The sequence below is a fragment of the Hyla sarda genome, chromosome 2 (assembly GCF_029499605.1).
Source record: "Hyla sarda isolate aHylSar1 chromosome 2, aHylSar1.hap1, whole genome shotgun sequence".
NCBI classification, from domain to species: Eukaryota; Metazoa; Chordata; class Amphibia; order Anura; family Hylidae; genus Hyla; species Hyla sarda.
In genome coordinates, this window is record NC_079190.1 from 254,030,571 (window position 1) to 254,049,759 (window position 19,189).

Sequence of the window (19,189 nt, forward strand, 5' to 3'; positions counted from 1 at the left end):
AAACATCTTTGCACGTCTTTTGCCAGTGCCCCTTTGCACAGGGTCTGTTGGACACCCTGGAACATGAACTCAGAGACTCAGTACCCAGGAACTGCCTATCGTACCATTCAGTGCTTTACGGTCTGTTCCCTAAGACTGATGGCGCGAAGGCCATCCAGGAGACCTGACGCCTTGTGAACTGTTTTAAAGATGCTGTTTGGCTTGCCAGGAACCGCCTCGTGATCAACAGGGAGAACATGTCCGTCCGGGACTGCAGCAGGTTCATCCGGAGCCTGCTCAGAGACTATTCCATCTTGGACAGCCCGGAGGTCGATGAAGAAGAGGAGTGAAGACCCCTCTCCTTCCCCATGTCCCCCTGAAGTTATCGCCCAGTAGTTTGGCCCTGTGATCCGCCCCCTCCCTACCCCCTATAGTCTACCATGTCCCTGCCCCATAGCCCCACGCCCCTCCCCAATCACAGATTGTTTTGTTGAATTCTTGTGCTTTTCTCTTACAGGATTGAGTAGCATGCAGTGTGATGTATAACTTAGGGAACCATTGCTGTGTATTGTACTGTCATGTTATTGTAATTTATTGTATGACTTGTAATGACTGAATGATCAATAAAGCTCAACAGGATCAGTGATGCCGTTCCGGAGACATACAATGTATTAGCCTATTGCTAATATGTTAATCGCCTGTTTTATGCAATGGAGGCCAGATCGGACATACCCACCATCCCTGCCCTTTTCCCCTCTGCTCCGATATGAGACTCCCTTTTCCCATGTAAGCGCAAGGTGGCGAGCATATCAGAGCAGAGGGGAAGAAGAAAGGGATTTTGTGTATGCTGGATCCCCAATCTATTGTGCAAAGCAGGTGATTAACATATTAGCAATGGAGGCTAATACACTGTATATCTCAGTAATGGCGGCACCGATCTGAATGAGTAGTTAATGATTTTAATCTGACTATTAAGCGGTGTGTTAGCTATGCGTGTGGGTGAACCAACTGTCAGTTTCATTGAAGAGGCCTTTTGGCATATCATTTTTTTCTCATTTAGAGAAAATCTATGGGAAAATGCCATACAAATGCCATACCCAAAGAAAGTTGCATTTTGGGGAAAAAAGGGGACTGACCCCCCAAAAAAAACTAAATGCATTGTATGTAGTGTGTTTTATATTTCGGTAAAAATGGCACTAACAGGATGTTCTAAACAAGGCGCATTTTAATAAAAATCCTGTCTGTAAAATCAACCTTATTGATAAACTATCATTATCATGTAGCAAGTAAATGGTGAAAAGAGAGGTTTTAGCCTTGACAAGGAATATTTACTGCTCAGGAATTTGAGAAAGCTGGGAGGCATATCTGTGAAAGCTCGAATTGTGTCACTACTGGCTCTCTGAGAGAAAGGTAGTAGTCAGTCTGAATTTTTGTGCCTGATTTTCACAATATTTACCAGCATAAGGATAAGGACACTGCATTGTGATATGGTGTTCTCGTAGTAAAAAGACATTATGATGCTTATTGTTTAAAATTTGCTGAACAGCCATTTTCTCTTTACAAAGTCCATCTATTAGCCATGACAATGCTGGCTCTGCAATATGTTACATTAACCCACCTCTCTATGTTCTTCACCACTACTACAATGGTAGACAAAACCCATTCTGCAGCTGCTCTGCTGACAGGGAGAATTTGGAGAGGAAAATGGCTTTGTCCCTGAGGAATTGTTACATCTGGAGACATGCAAAAAGGAAAATGGAAATAAAGAGCAAAAGGTACAGACCTACAAGTTCTGAGAGACAAGTCCAGAGAGAATACAAGAGTGTACAATACTGAGTTAGCCTGGCCAGTGTCATATGAGATACACTGTAGGAAGAAGAGATAAAAGGAGATAATCTGATTTCTTATCATCTTACCGATAACACAGAAAGGTTTCCTTGCAAATCTGAGACGTCCCTTCCATCCTCTGTAACGACAGCAACAACCGGCAGACCAAATTCGGATCACATACTCCATGCCAAACACCACAATCATCACGAATTCCTGATAAAAAAAATTATAATATAAATGTTAAATCAAAGTACTTCAAATTCATTTTAAGACTCTATGTGGCCTAAAAACAGGAAAACTAACCCAATGATTATCCCAATTCTTCCAATAAAATACACATAAGGTTTGGATGAATGCACATATTTCAGGAGAACAGGAACAGATGATTGGCTTCTACATACCGCCACTAACAAAGGTAAGCAAGCAGTGGATACTGTCGGGTCACAGAGAGTTTAGAATGTCAATGGATCCTGTAGAAATAAGCATGATCTGCAAACAAAAACTAATTTCTAAAAGAAACTTAAAGATGAAAGACCAAATACCAAAACCCCAGGGCACAAAGCCCGGGGCACAAGATCCTTTTAGGGACAACACTTTTAAAATGTAACTTTTATTGTATGTATTTAATTAAAATTATCATGTGACAATGATTAAAACTTAAATGTCACAGAACCAGTTGTGCATATAAGTAGGGATAAACTCTAGAGAGGGGGCAAATTCTGTGATTTTAATCTGTGCCACAGTTACCAGATATAGGGGAAACTGCAGTTCCCCACAAACATATCACTTGGGGTTTATCCCTACTTATATGCACAACTGGTTCTTTTACATTTAAGTTTTAATCATTGTCACATGATCATTTTAAATAAATACATACAATAAAAGTTACATTTTAAACGGGTTGTCCCTAAAGGGATCTTGTGCCCCGGGCTTTGTGCCCTGGGGTTTTGGTATTTGGTTATTAAGTGATCTCTGGCCCTTTAGGGGATTATTGTGGTAAATTTAAAGATGAAAGCTAACTATACACAATTAAATTTATGTTGTTTGGATTGTGTAGCAATAACCACATGTTACATAAAAAAAAATGTTTTTCCTCAACAATTCTAAAGATTCCAAACATGGCTTACACAAATATGTTGAAATATGCTTGAGAGAAGCAAATAGCATGACCAAACCTTAAACATACGTAATGTGATAACATCAATATACACATTGTACTAATAAATTGAACACCAATAATGGCAGGATCACTAAGATAGAGGTTGACAGCTTCTGATAAAGGTATCCAAGAAGCTAAATTTCCAATGACAATATAATATATATATTGCAATCCTTAAATGTAAATGGTGACTTTCTTTTGCTTTCAGTTTGGGATTTTGAAAAGAAAGTACAGAACATCTTATTAGTGAAAGATGCAAAGGTGTCCTACTTCTCTAAGTACTTAAAAAATATCTGTGTGGGGGGCTCAGATGCTGTCAGTTCCTCAGCTAAGCTATCTTTATCGCCTTCAAGATCTGTTCTATAAGCCATAATGAAAGAAAAACAATCTCTGGGGTAAACTAGAGTTTCCCCTGTGAAATGCTTCCTGTTCAGTTGCTCCTTTATACTATTGCCTTTTGTCACAACAGTTTTTATCTTGTAATCACTTTTGCAGCACCCCAAGGAACGTGTCATGTGGTTCTGAAGTGAAGCTTAAGCCTTTTGTAGATTGAAATGAAAGTGGGCGCTCCATAATGACATGACACCAACTACTTCCTCCATTCTTATCCCAATAATCATCTGAAATCTTTTTATACTATCAGACTGTCACTGGTAGGCTATACATGAGAAACCAATTAATACTCAGCACCACCTTTCATATCTGAAAGTGTATCATGTTCTGCAAAAGTGTTGAGACCACTGGTTGAGCAAAAACAGGAATGTTTCTATCTGGGACATTTATGGCATTCCCACAGAATATGCCCAGACCTACTGAATCTCAAGCTCCGACCAACCTGCTCTGCCTGTGACCAGCAGAGGTGGTTGGAAAGTGGTCTGGCATTTTATGTAACTCCCTTAGGCATTCATGGGGGCTGGGTAAACAGTGTAACAACATAACATTTCCTCATGTTATAAATTATTCTTGCATTGCTTATCTTGTCAAGTACATTTTTTTTTGTCATCAATGTCTAACGTCAGACAGTTGTAACTGGGGATATATCTGAATCCCATTCAGATACAGTACATCCTGGTATGGCAGAGTTACTGGATAGACACTTGTTATCTACAAAATAATTGCAGTCCTTTTAGTTGTGAAAAGGTGCCTTCTAGCCCATTGGCTGCAGATATGCCCTCCACAGGGATTGTACTCTCCATCAAATGAAAAACATATTCGTTTTTGGATCAATTGGAGGTTTGTAGAATGGCTGACAAATCCCCTAAATCCTTCTTTAAGAAGTGGAAAACCTTTATTACTGTCGTCTTGACCGATGAGGGGATAGTTTGCATAGCCTCCCCATTTAAAGACACTGCTTGGTATCTAGAAGATATAGTGGGCTCCTCGGGAAGACTGCAGTTATCTTGTGTACTGTGATGGGATTGGCACTATGATATACCCAGGGGGTATTACCGTATATTACACTGTTATCTTTGCCAGGATCATGTTCGAGGGGGTGACCTCTTGAATATGCTTCTTATACTATGTTCTCATCTGCTAAGCTGTAAATTGTTATGTAGTTGGGGGACAGATGCTGTTATGCATCTTTGCCCCTGCTATATCTTTGACTCTGTAACAGAATTTGTTTTGTTATTGCATTATATACAGTTTTTCTGGTCTTGTTAATATTTCAGGGGTGGTAATTGTAAAATGTAAAAAATGCTAATATATATATATATATATATATATATATATATATATATATATACACACAATTGAGTTATGAAAGATATTACACAAATTTGTGTCCTGAACACTGGTTTAGGAAAATAGAATGAAAAAAAAAAAAAAAACAGTATGAATTCCTTTGCATGCAATAAAAACATATTAATCCTGAAGCAAACTGAGTTATTATTGGCCTGCTGCCTTCCATTATAAAGGTATAAATGTGAATCTCAAAATTCCTTCTTGCTCAAATCTCTTGCATCATTCTCGGTACAAGCTGAGATATTGCATATTATTCTGCAGGCTCCCTTTGTATCAGATACCTCTAAGCGCTACTCAACCTATATACAGTACATTTCTTCTGCATCTAGGTAATAACTATTCGTCCCAGACATTTAACTGGAATGTTCTTTTGTGATTTTATTTTTTTATTCAACTTTTAAAAACCTATTTTCCATCTACGAATGCCTTGTCTCAGCACAATCTCAAGCGGCTTTTTAACGTAATTATACTTTGCAAAAAAGTATGTTCCCAATAGTTTTCTGAAACTCATGTTGGTATAGTATGGGCACTTTTTATACCTTTTTCAGTAGAGTAAAAGCTAGTCATAGCTGAGAAAGATAATACATTTGATGTTGATGTTTCTGTCATATGAATGCCTGACATATTAATGCTTAGCACCATTTAAAAATGAGAATGCCTGGTGTCACAATACTGAATTATTCCTCTCTGGAAAAATAAATGTCTTTTGTATTGTTCCTGCAGATAGGGAATGAGTTTCTCAGTAATGTTTAAGATGAGACTTCTCCTTTAAGACTCTGACCGATCAAAACTTTTAAAATGTCTGCATGAAATGTCCAAAGCTTTTTTTTTTTTTTTCATGACAGTAAAACTTGTATGATGTCTTCAAGAGCAATTTGGCATAAGGCATTTTAGTAAAGATGAGATGAGACTGTAAGTGTAGGTTTCACAGGAGTTTTGCTCATTTTATGTAGACACACAAAGCCTGGTCGCTGACACATCTGTTCTTCACATAAACAAAAATTGTTTGTGTAAATCATTGTAAGGACTCACAGCAGTTGGCAGGACACTCACAGAGAAAGTGGATCCGCTGGACCTGTGTGGCAGATGACGAGGGACGTGCCAGGGAGTGGAGTCTAAGGTGCCACTGGTTTTAACCAGAGCCCGCCGCAAAGCGGGATGGTCTTGCTGCGGCAGGCGGCACCAAAGTCGCTACCCCTGGCATGACTCGACCACACAGGTGGCTAAGGTGATGCGAAGCACAGGAGGAGTTAGGCAAGACGTGGTCTGGATAGCAGGAGGTCAGGACTGGCAGCAAAGGTGCATAGACAGGAACGTAGCAGGGGGTCTATAGGCAGGCGGCAAAGGAGCAAGGGCAGGTAACAGAACAAGGGTAAGAAACACAGCAAGGCAAGACTGAAGACAGCTTTCACTAGGGCACTAAGGCAACAAAGATCCGGCACAAGGCAGGGGGAGGTGCACACACTTATGAAGGAACAGGTGTAGACACTAATTAGGGCATACTGGTCCTTTAAATCAGGCAGGGGCAAAGAGAACCGGAGGGTCAGAAGGAGGCAGAGGTGAGTGATGGGCTTGGACTCGCATGCGGGCACGTCCTGCAATGTGAATCCCAGCCCCGCCAGCAGGGACTGACAGAGAAGAGGGGGGGGGGGGGGGGGCGCTTATGGCCAGCGTGTCTGGCCGAAGCACTAATTGTAACAATCATGTCTTAATGCAAACAACTTTCTGAAGCCCTTGGGAAGTATGTTATACATGTTGACATATGAAGCTGGGAAAGGCTACAGAAGTTTGCTAAAGACCTTGGTGCACATCAATCTATGGTTAGAAAAAAATGTCTACAAATGGAAAAAAAATCTGGACTGCTGCTATGTTGCTACTCTTCCTGTGCTATTAAAGGGGTACTCCTGTGGAAAACAATTTTTTTTTTAAATCAACTGGTGCTAGAAAGTTAAACAGATTTGTAAATTACAGAAAGAGGTGTGGTGCGAGCACTAATTACCTGCTGCTGTTCGAATGCAATAGCAAGCCGGTGATGCGATACTGAGTCTTGAAGTCTAACCTGCTGACTGTGTGGTGCTGTACACGCTGTGAAATGCAGTTCAGACGATATAATAATCAAGAAATGATGCGGACCCCTCACCCAGTACGTAGAGTAGGAATTTCTTTATTGCATGGACTTCTTCATGTCAGGATACAGACAGGGGAGCGGAATAGTACGTGTGCGGGGGTATGCAGGTTAGCGGCGACGGACCGTGTTCACGCCGAATCACTTCGTCAGGCCGATGCTCAGTGACGTAGGGGAAGAGGTGTGCTTATAACAGGTAAGGGTTGCCAAGGTTACTCCCAAACATAACACCTACTAAAATGTGCTTACACAAATCACATTAAAACATCACAAATCATCTTGCGATTAACTACAGTTACAATTGTTACTTATAACAAGTTATCTTCGTTATTTTTAAATATGTGCACTCACACATTTATCATTAAGGCCGAGCGGGCCAGTTGCGTTTGTTCTTAGGATCCATAGAGCTTCTCTTTTGAGAAGATCTTGGTCTTTGGTAAAACCTGGTTTGGATTTCTCTATCCTCTCTATGGCAAAAAATATCAGTGCATTGGGATCAGTGTTATGGGTTTCTACCATATGTGCTATTAGACGTGGAGCTCCTATCCCTGTCCTTAGGGATCTAAAATGCTCTCTAACCCTATGAAATAGGGGCCTTAATGTTTTGCCAATGTAGAAATACCCACAGGTACACATGAGGCAGTATACAACAAATGAAGTTCTACATGTAAAAAATTGCTTAATCGTTATATCGTATCCTCCCAAGGTGACATACTTCTTTTTACCATTGTGTATGCAAAACGAACATGACCCACATGGGAAATTCCTAATGATGGGTCTGCTGTCTGTTAACCAGTTTGGTTTATGTATTTTATGCTGCTTCTTTTGTTGTATTTTCATGTAATCGCGTATGGTGGTATTCCTTCTATATGCGATGATGGGTTTGTTCTGTACTGTGGATGTTAAGTCTGTATCGCATTGCAACATGTACCAGTATTTGTTTATTGCTGTTTGGATCTTATCATTCATTGGTGTATTTTTGAAGACAAATGTGAATCTATTTGATTTTCCATTGTGTTTTTTATGTATTAACTCAGACCTTGGCATCTTATCCACTTTTTCACAAGCTACTTTAATAATCTCAGGTGGGTAACCCCGTTGTAGGAACCTTTCTTCCAGTTCTGCAGCCTGTTTGGTATACATCTCAGGATTGTTATTGATTCGCTTTAAGCGAATAAATTGACCAACAGGGATGGCATTTTTGGTGTGTGTGGGATGGGACGATTTGTAATGTAATAAAGCGTTCTTTGAAGTAGGTTTTCTAAATCCAGACTTAATAATGTTACCTTCAATGATGTCTATTTTTACATCAAGGAATTCTAAAGATTGATCACCGTACACACTTAAGAAGTTCACAAACTCAGCAATTTCAGTTTTGGTCCCATCCCACACCACCAAAATGTCATCTAGGAAACGGAGAAATAACTTTATATGTTTGGCATGAAGATTCAAAGGCGAAAAAATATATTGACGTTCAAAAATGGAGAGGAAAATTTTTGTGAAAGCGCAGGACACGGGAGTGCCCATGGCCGTGCCTTGGCACTGCCTATACCACTGCGCATCGTCTTCAAAACAATTATTTTGTAAAATAAATGCAATGGATTCCATTATAAATTGTACGAATTCTGTGGATTTATGTGTGTCCTCCAAAAATATGCCGACCACCTGTACACCCGCATCCTGAGGGATGCGGGTGTACAGGCTCTCGACATCTATGGAGGTTAAGGCAAAGCCTTCCTGCCACTGGAATTGATCAAGGATTTGTATCAATTCACCTGTATCAGGTATAAAAGAGGGAATGTACTTAAGCAAAGGTGAAATTAACCAATCGATGTAGCTGGAGAGGAACACAGTAGGTGAACCTACTCCAGCCACAATCGGTCAGCCTGGGGGTGGTATGGTCGACTTGTGTGTTTTGGGTAATATATACCAACTTGGAGTGGAGGGGTTAGTAGGGATAAGTTTTTATGCTGTCTTTTCATTCAAGATGTTTCTTTCTACATTTTTTCTTAGATTTGTAAATTACTTCTATTAAAAAAATCCTAGTTCTTTCCAGTCTGACCACATTGCTCTCTGCTGACACCTTTCTGTGTGTCAGGAACTGTCCATAGCACGAGAGATTTGCTAAGGGGATTTGCTCCTGCTATGGACAGTTCCTAACACGTACAGAGGTGTCAGCAGAGAGCACTGTGGTCAGACGGAAAAGAACTACACAACTTCCTCTGGAGCATAGAGCAGCTGTAAAAAAAACACTATGTCCAGTCCCAAGTCTGCCCAAAACAACATGCCCAAAACAATGTTTCTCTGAATAAGTCAGATGAGACAAAAGTGGAACCTCTTTACTCAAAAGCACAATGTTCTGTTTAGAAGGAAAAAAAAAAGAACAATCCAAACCCTCCTTACAACTGTAAAGCATGTTAGAGGGAAATTTGGGGCCCCCTTTAGTGCCTGAACAACTGTTGATCATTTTGGGGGACAATGATTAAATTCTGTACCAAAACATTTTACATGAGAATGTAAGGACAGCAGTCCATGTTCTCAAGCTGAAGAGAAATTGGGTGATGCAACAAGGCAATAATCCAAAGCACACAAGTTAGTTAACTAATGAGTGGATAAAAAAGAAGATTCATGTTTTTGAATGACCAAGTCTGACCGTAACCGTATAGAGATGCTGTGACATGAAGAGGGCGATACATGCAAGTTATCCTACAAATATTGATGTACTAAAACACAGCAGCAGGGAGGTGTGGTCCGAAATTCCTCCCCAACAGTGTTCAAATCTTTTTTGTAACAAAAAGGGAATGTTTGGTAGAGACAATTCCTGCCAAAATTGCATCTACAGGGTTTTAAATTCAAGGGATTACTTAATTTCTCTTACTCAATATACGCGATAAAAGACATGAACGGCACAACTGTTTGTGTTATTAGTTGAGTTACATTGTGTCTGCCTATAACTGAAAATATACAAGTGATATAAGATGATTTACTTATTTTTCTTGCAACTGTAAATTCAGTTTTTTTTCCAGCTCATTGCATTTGGATACTGCTTTCATAATAAAAATGTAACAGCTTTATTGAGGGTCAAAATAGATTTCCACCATTAAAACTTTATAAGGTCTTTCCTTCCTTCTTGAACAAAAATGACTATATGCAGGAATATTAGAACAATCTGTGTTATGACGGATACGCAGGTGATACTGATCCATTCCCTTAAGCTATTGATCTGATAGTTCAGGGTGGGTCTGGTTTCCCAAACATCAGCAATGTGTCCATTGCTAGCTCTAGCACCTTTCCACAAACAAAGACAACTGTGCTTAATCAAAGGAGAGACACAAGGACTTCTTAATTTAGACTTTGCCTCCGGAGCAAATACTCCTGATGTCAGCCATTTGAGACAGAGAGAAGGGGGACTGGAAACATGCTGTAAATCATATAAAAGGGGTTTGTATAGCTAACCACGGATTAATAAATATTAAAGGGTTCTAATACCTCATAAAAAGAAAAAAAAAATATATAATACCAGACACATTATTTGTCATGTGTTTGTGGTTTACAATAAACCTTTCAATCTCTGTGATATTGGTCTTTTTGGTTGAATAGTTCAGAAATATTTTTGACCCTAAAGTCAATCACCCCAAAGCACAATGATCAAGATAACATTTTGATTTCCATTGGTGTACGACTGCATCTCACTGATCTATGGGACTTTCGAAGACAGCTGAGCACTGTTCTCAACTATGTTCTGCAAGTCCATAAAGAGTGTATAAGAGCAGAGGCGAAGCATACACAATGGCACTGATTTATTATTGTAAACCTGACAGGCTTTGCCAGGTTGTGTGCCAAAAATTCTGTCTGAGCCAGAATCTGCAGCAGAATTTGCGCCTAAAGTGAAAAAACCCGTCCAACTCTCCGAAAAACCCGAAAAAGGGGTATGGCCTTCAGGGGAAAGGGGGCATGGCATGTACCCAACATATTTACTAAGGTTCCCACAGAAAATGTGGTGGATTTGAGCTGAGGAAAACCCCACAGATCAGAGCTTGTGTAAAGAAAGCAAAACGTAGGGAAAAGTGCAAAATGTAGGGAACCCTTAGTATATATTGTGGAAAAATACTTGCAGGGAATTAAAACCCACAAAGAAAACTACACTCCACTCTTAGTAAATCAGGGCCAATGCCTCTTCAAATCACTGGGGAGCTCCTTTCTCATGATTGTTAAGGAGCCCAGTGGTTGGACCTCTTTCAATCAGTTATTTATCACTAATTGGTGCTAAATCTTTTTTTTAAGTGAGTCTGCCTAAAATTTACTATAAACCTTCACACTTTAAATTTACCATTCCTTCTCAGGTACTACAAGGGGTTTAAGTTTAAGAAAATAAAACCTTTTCATTGTATACTGAAAAGTAATTAATGTTCCTCCTACACTTTGTATTAATGTATTATGGCTTTCAAGATCTCTACTTGCAATCACCTTTAAAGGGGTACTCCCATGGAAAACTTTTTTTTAAATCAATTGGTGCCAGAAAGTTAAACAGATTTGTAAATTACTTCTATTAAAATAAACTTAATCCTTCCAATGCATTTTATGGGCTGTATACTACAGAGGAAATGCTTTTCTTTTTGGATTTCTCAGATGTCACGACCACAGTGCTCTCTGCTGACCTCTGCTGTCCATTTTAGGAACTGTCCAGAGCAGCATATGTTTGCTATGCGGATTTTCTCCTGCTCTGGACAGTTCCAAAAAATGGACAGCAGAGGTCAGCAGAGAGCACTGTGGTCATGAAATCAGAGAAATCCAAAAATAAAAGCCTTTCTTCTGTAGTATATAGCCCCTAAAAAGTACTGGAAGGATTAAGATTTTTTAATAGAAGTAATTTACAAATCTGTTTAACTTTCTGACACCAGTTGATTTAAAAAAAGAAAAAAAGTTTTCCACAGGAGTACCCCTTAAAGTTTACTACCATCTTGTAATGGCCCTGTGAACAGGTGAATGGCTGGTTACAAGAAAGCAATCAATATACAAAATATGTTAGGATTGTAAAATACCACAACAGAAGTGAAAATATCTCATGGCAATGGTACCTGCAAAGGAATGGGATATATTAGGCAACAAGGAAACAGTCAGTCATTGATGTTGATGTGATGGAAGCAAGAATATGGGCAAGAGTAAGGATCTGAGTGACTTTGACAAGGGCCAAATTGTGTAAGCTAGATGACTGGTTCAGAGCAAGTGCAAAACAGTAGATCTTTTAGGCTGTTCCTGTTATGAAGTGATTAGTGCCTCCTAAAAGTGATCCAAGGAAGGACAAATAGTTAACTGGCAACAGGATCACTAATACTCATTGATGCACATGGTGTGTGAAGGCTAGCCAGCTTCTCTGATTCCTTAGAAGATATCCGGCAGCACAAACTGCAGACAATGACAGTAATGTTTCCGAACCTGTGTGTGCGCTTATGTGTTTGTAAGTTAAAAATAAATCGAATCTCATTTAATCATTAAACCTAGGTGAAATTAAATCTGTTTGGTAATTGGTCATCAAACAAATTTCTAATCCAATATGCATCTAAACCATAAAAAAGTGTTCAATTAGAGCTTGTTAGGAGAACAAAATACCTATTTAATAAAATTGTATTCAATAAACATCTTGGGCTGTGTTCACACATTCAGGTTTTTAATTGTAATTATTAAATACAAAAGCAGGAATGAATTAAAAAAGTGGAGAAGTCTCGGTCTTTCCTTTATACTTGTCTTTAATTTAAGATCCATTCCTATCTTTTTTTTCTTCTTTAATAATTGCAATTAAAAAGGTGAACATGTGAACACACCCTTCTGGTTAGTCATCTTACCAGTAACAACTAGCAAAGACAAATTGGCCCAACTATAACCCCTTACTGACGGAGCTTCTGGGGGTCAAATCTATACTTTTCCCAATAAAAACACAAAGATCTATAACCTTACAGCAATGTTTCCTAAACCAGGAGCCTCGAGCTGTTGCAAAACGACAACTCCCAGCATGCACAATCAGTTGTAGTGTCACGTATGGGCGGGGAAGGAGTGCAGTTCTGATCTCACCCACTCCCTTTGTCCCTGCCTACTTGCCTATCTGCCCTAAATAGCGGATCAACAATCAAGGTGACAGTCCCTCCCTAAATATGTGATGGAAGTCACACAAACTAACAGAAGAGAAACTAAACACACACACAAAATAGGTCAAAGTCCACTAGCCGAGTCAATACCTGGAGCTGTCAGAGATGCCAAGTCACAGATACACGAGAATAGTCAGAATGCCTAGCCAAAAATCAGAAGTACCGGATGATCAGATATACAAGAATAAACGCTAGCTACTGGAGTAAGCTCTTTCGCAGGCAAGGTCTGAAGGCATAATGCAGGCTTAAATAGGGAGCTACTCAGGTGAAAAGTCAACGAGGTCAGCTGACCTAGCCCAGACAGCAGTGCGTAACCCAGCAACCAAAACAAACAAAAAACACTTTAGAGCTAGGAATATTTAACCCTGCGGGTTCTGGCAGAACCACACATCACATGTAGTTTTGCAACAGCTGGAGACTCTCTGTTTGGTAAACACTGCCCTACAAGGTCTAATTGTTGAATGTAACATAAATTCAATATTCTAATAACATTGGTATATTGTTTCCTCATTATATTCAATTTCTCTGCTTGGAAACATTTACTACAGTTCACAAAAGGGCACAGTTTGTAACAATGTATGCAGGGGTTCAGCCCTGGGTAAAAAAAAGTGTGAGAACTCACCCAAGATTATCACTCAAGGGCTGGTCCTGCAGGGAAAGATGCTGAGTTGCCCATAGCAACCCATTAAATTGCTTTAAACGGGTAAGAATTACAGATCACTGTGCAAAAATGAGCCCCCAGCTCACACAGCTCTGTAGGTGGAAAAATAATGTTTTTTTTTTAAGTTATGTTTTTTTTTTTTTTTGTATAACAAAACCAAAATGATATGCTAAAATAAAGGGTGACAGTAATAAGTACAACTTCTCCTCCTGCTAAAAATACCGTAAGCCCTAATAAAACTCTGTCAGTGGAATAATGAAAAAGTTATGGGTCTTCGAAGGTGAGGAGGAAGAAAACATAAGTCAACTATTAACATTCGAAAAAATTCAGGGCGTTGGGAACGGGTTAAAGAGAAGCACATTATACAGTTGAGCTTTATCTTTTTTTTTTTTATTCCATTTTGAGTTACGTTCCTTGACTGCAATCGGGTAATCTTGTATAACTTGGATGCAATTTAGCTTTATAAAAGAAATTAGAAGGTGTTAGGAAAAATATGTTGCGGCCTTATCTGTCAACAAATGCTGAATTTGTCTGGGCACCGTCAGATACAACAAATTTTTATATGTTGTACATATTGGCGAAAGTTTGGCTTTATTAATATACTTTATACGAAAATGTTATTTCCTTTTCTATAGAAATGATGGCTTATAAAATCATGGCTTTGTCCAAGGTGAAGCACAGACATGGACAAAGTCCAGTAAGTGAGGGTGGGCTAGCACTCTTCTGTGCTCTCTTGTCTGATAGGACAGGAGAGAGCACAGAGGAGACCTATCAGACAGGAGAGAGCACAGAGGAGTACTATCAGACAGGAGAGAGCACAGAGGAGTACTATCAGATGGGAGAGAGCACAGAGGAGTCCTATCAGACAGGAGAGAGAACAGAGGAGTATTATCAGACAGGAGAGAGCACAGAAGAGTACTATCAGACAGGAGAGAGCCCAGAGGAGTATTTTCAGAGAGGAGAGAGCAGAGGAGTGCTATCAGACAGGAGAGAGAACAGAGGAGTACTATCAGACAGGAGAGAGCACAGAGGAGTACTATCAGAAAGGAGAGAGCACAGAGGAGACCTATCAGACAGGAGAGAGAACAGAGGAGTGCTATCAGTCAGGAGAGAGCACAGAGGAGTGCTATCAGACAGGAGAAAGCACAGAGGAGTACTATCAGACAGGAGAGAGCACAGAGGAGTACTATCAGACAGGAGAGAGCACAGAGGAGTACTATCAGACAGGAGAAAGCACAGAGCATTACTATCAGACAGTAGAGAGCACAGCAGAGTACTATCAGACAGAAGAGAGCACAGAGGAGTGCTATCAGACAGGAGAGAGCACAAAGGAGTACTATCAGACAGGAGAGAGCACAGAGCATAACTATCAGACAGGAGAGAGCATAGAGGAGTACTATCAGACAGGAGAGAGCACAGAGGAGTACTATCAGACAGGAGAGAGCACAGAGGAGTGCTAGCCCACCCTCACTTACTGAACTTTGTCCATGCCTGTGCTTCAGCTTGAACAAAGCCATGATTTTAAAAGCCCTGATTTCTATACAAAGGAGATAAAATTTTCTGAAGTATATTAGAAATGTTAATGTTTTGTCAAGATGTTCAATATATAAAAAGCTTTTGAATCTGACAGTGCCCATTTAACATTATGATTTATCAATCTGTCAGACACAACAACTAGTGTGATTTGCCCATAACAACCAATCACAGCTCAGCTTTCATTTCTTAACAACCTCTGGTAAAGCTGACATGTGATTGGGTGTTAAAGGGGTATTCCAGGATCTAAGCTTTTATCCCCTATCCAGACTATAGGGATACAATGTCTGATCGCGGGGGGTCCCTGCAGCCCAGCATTGTATGCGGGGATGCGTCTCCAGTGTTGGAAACTTCCGGATTTCGAGACTGGAGCCGTGACGTCACGACCCCCACGTGATGTCACGCCACACCCCCTCCATTCATGTCTATGGGAGGGGGCGTAAAGGCCATTAGAGGGCACCTGCTCTGCACGGAATGTAGCCTTAGGGCTCGTTCATATTAAAGAAATGCAAGGCAGAATCTGCAAGGAATGTCAGCAATATTCCCATTGTCCCATTGACTTCAGCGGGTGTTCCTCTATGGTGTTGAATCTTCTGCCAAAATCCATGAGGAAAGTCCTATTTGTCAATGGGACATCGCTGATGCCCGCAGCAATTCAGTAGCAGAATGTCCTCAGTATGAACATACCCTTAGGCTCATCCACTTCAAGGTGAGGTTTACTGAAAAAGGAGACAACAAAAATGAAAGATATGTAACTGAATGTCCATACTAATACTGATTACACCCCAAAAACTGGTGACAGATATATCCTGTGTAACCAAATTAAGGCTAGGTTTCTACTTTCCACGCAGCATGGCGTTTTTTTTCCAAAAAAATGCTGCGGCCAGATGTTAGCTGCAAGTCAATAGTAAACTGCAAAATGCCAAATCCACTTGGCGTTTTTCAGTTTGGCGTTTTTTTTTTAATCCTTTTGGCGTTTTTGGGCTCCTTGGCAGTTTTAAAAAAACAACCTCTTGTCGAGACTTTGGCGTTTATTCTGAAAAATCTTGGCGTTTTTCTCCCATAGAAGTCTATGGGAGTGAAAAAACGCCAAGAAAAACGCCATGTGGGTTTTAACTTTGGCGTTTTTTAAGGCGTTTTTAATTCTTTTTTGGACTTTAGCGATCCCAAAAAGTGATGGAGATACCTTTTTTATTAAAATTTCGTAGGGTATCATTAAAAAAAAAATAATAAAAAAAATATAATAGTGATGGAAAAAAATGTATTTAATGAAATATATCTTTTTTTAGAACAAAATTTTAATTAATTTTTAAACAGGGATCAATTTATGTGGGCGGGTGGGGACCTAAAAATGTAGCCAACAATAATAAAAATGTAGTGTGTGTTTTTAACTTTATTTTAAATTTTTTTAGGTAGTACTACTACTCACAGCATGGAACACACTGTTCCATGATGGGAGTAGTAGTACATGTACTAATTGACAGATCACCCCTTTGCGATCGTCCTGTATAATGTTTAGATGTAGCCTACCGCTCTTCTATGGTCCCTGCACGGCGTATATATACACATATTCATATTTCCCGCAGAGAGATGTGATTGGTCAGATGGTTCCAGCCAATCACAACTCTGTGGGATATATGAATGTGTGTATATATACGTCAGTGCAAGGGACCATAGAAGAGTGGCCGCCCGTATCTATACATTATACAGGAGGATTACAGCGGGTGTCAGGAGTAACACTCGCTGTGATCGGTCTATTAATGTAGGTACTACAGGTCCCAGCATGGAGCAGAGTGTGCTCCATGTTGGGAGCAGTAGTACCTGCAGTAAGGGACAGATCACAGCGGATGTCACTCCTCCTGAATTTCGGGATCAGCTGTTCTCAAGGCTACAGAGCAGGGAGAACAGCTGATGCTGAGCAGTATATATACATTGTATATCTACTTCCCAGCAAGAACTTACAGTGAGCCGGCAATGTATATACAGTATACACATTACTGGCTCACTTAACCCCTTGCTGAGCTGTGTGCTATGCGCAAGCCCAGCAAGGAAAGAGTTAACTTACACTGCTGGACAGTGTAGGTTAACCCTTTGGGTGGTATACAGTATATACAGCTATATATAGATATAGATAGCTGTATATAGTGTATACAGAAGATAAAGAAGTCCCCTTACCTCCCTCCAGTCCCCGTGGGTCCGTGTAGCTCTGCCCCTAGTGATGACATCATTAGGGGCGGAGCTACAGACGGGATCCAGGCTGGTAAGGGTATAAGGCTCTGTTAACTTTGTCCGTTTTGTATAAAGTGAACAGACCCTTCTGCCAGTGTCTTACCAGATAGGGAGACTCCAGCTGTTGCTAAACTACAACTCCCAGCATGCCCAGACAGCCAAAGGCTGTCTGGGTATGCTGGGAGTTGTTGTTTTTCACCAATTGGAGGCTCCCTGTTTGGGAAGACATTGCATTATGGGTGCTCTCCCCTGCAGAGAGCGAAAAAATCTCCTAACCCATTTTTTTGTGTTTTTTTTTATTCTTCTCCTTTCAGATCCGTGTATGCAGAGGATTGCGGCGGATTCGATGGATTACAATGGATGAACTGGATTTTTTTTATTTTAATAAAATGGTTAACAAGGGCTGTGGGGGGTATTTTTTAAAATAAAATAATTTTTCCAATGTGTTGTGTTTTTTTATTGAATTTTCAGGCTTAGTAGTGGAAGCCGGTCTTATTGACGGAATCCATTACTAAGCCAGGGCTTAGCGTTAGCCCCAAAAACAGCTAGCACTAACCCCCAATTATTACCCCGTTACCCACCGCCACAGGGGTGCCGGGAAGAGCCGGTACCAACAGGCCCGCAGCGTCAAAAATGGCGCCCCTGGGCATAGGCGGTAACAAGCTGGCGTTATTCAGGCTGGGGAGGGCCAGTTTCAATGGTCCTCGCCCACCCTGGTAACGTCAGGCTGTTGCTGCTTGGTTGGTATTGTGCTGAGAATAAAAATCTCTGAGTCCTGTCAGTCTGGTGACGGGATTCCCGACTCCTGTATAGAATACACTGGTACACTATGCCCCCCTGTATACTATACGGTGGGGGAGGTGAGTAGTGATACTGTACATCACTCCTCACCTCCTTACACTCTGTGGACTGGGCGCTCAGCATCCGACCCAGAGAGTGGTACCTGAAGACAGTGAGAAAACTACCACAGGGGACAAATTTGGCAGTTTCCACACACCAGGGAAAACGCCAGAAAACCTGCCAAAATGAAGGAAAAACCTGTGGCAGTTTTTCTGGCGTTTTTGCTGGCGTTTTTTTAGGTGTACAAAAAAAAAACAAGTGGAAACCTAGCCTTACAATGGTTTATTTGTTGTTTTTTTCTGTTCAGAATCTGGCATAAATCAGTAAGTTTATATGTACACTCGTTACATATTGACATACATTTTGGTAATACATCACTATAAGTAAATGCAGATGATTAAAGTTAGATTCACATGCAACTTTAATGAGATATCCTTATATCCACACATTAAATATATCGATAAGACATAGGGGTCACAATGTTATCATGTTACACTTGTACAATTGCAAACTAAACAATAGCTGATCTTGAAGCTATCGGGTGCACAGCGTGGTAATTCTCTGTTTACAGAAAGTTTGATCCTGTAAAACGTAACTTTATGAAGTGCAACCAGCTGCTAACTCTCAGTAAGGCTGCGTTTACACGGCTGTCTAGACCCGTCCCATTCTTCTCCCGTCAAAGATAAAAAAAAGGACTTAAAAAAACGGACAATAACGGATGGAAACGAAAGTTATCCGTTTGTATCCGTTTTTGTTAAGTTAATAAACCCCCCAAAAAATTGTTTTTGTTCTGAGCATGCTCAAAAGTAAAAATGGATCAAAAAACGGATTGAAAAAACGGATGCAAACGGATGACATTAAATTTACTGTATCAGTTTTTTCTTCCGTTTTTTGGACGGAAGAAAAAATACTGCATGTGCCGTTTTTTCTGCCATCAAAAAAAATGG

General features: G+C 40.2%; 1 protein-coding gene across 6 annotated transcripts in view; it reads right to left on the reverse strand.

Moving 5' to 3' along the window:
* The window catches only part of KCNQ4 (potassium voltage-gated channel subfamily Q member 4), a 215,947-nt gene that overhangs the window by 79,960 nt on the left and 116,798 nt on the right, over positions 1 to 19,189 (reverse strand). For 5 of the 6 annotated variants that reach the window (XM_056556984.1, XM_056556982.1, XM_056556983.1 and 2 more), the window contains exon 3: positions 1,896 to 2,022. In XM_056556984.1, coding sequence (XP_056412959.1) covers positions 1,896 to 2,022 — 127 coding nt within the window. Of the gene's footprint in view, positions 1 to 1,895; positions 2,023 to 13,069; positions 13,180 to 19,189 lie in introns of those variants that run through there. The other variant, XM_056556986.1, reaches the window with a different exon arrangement.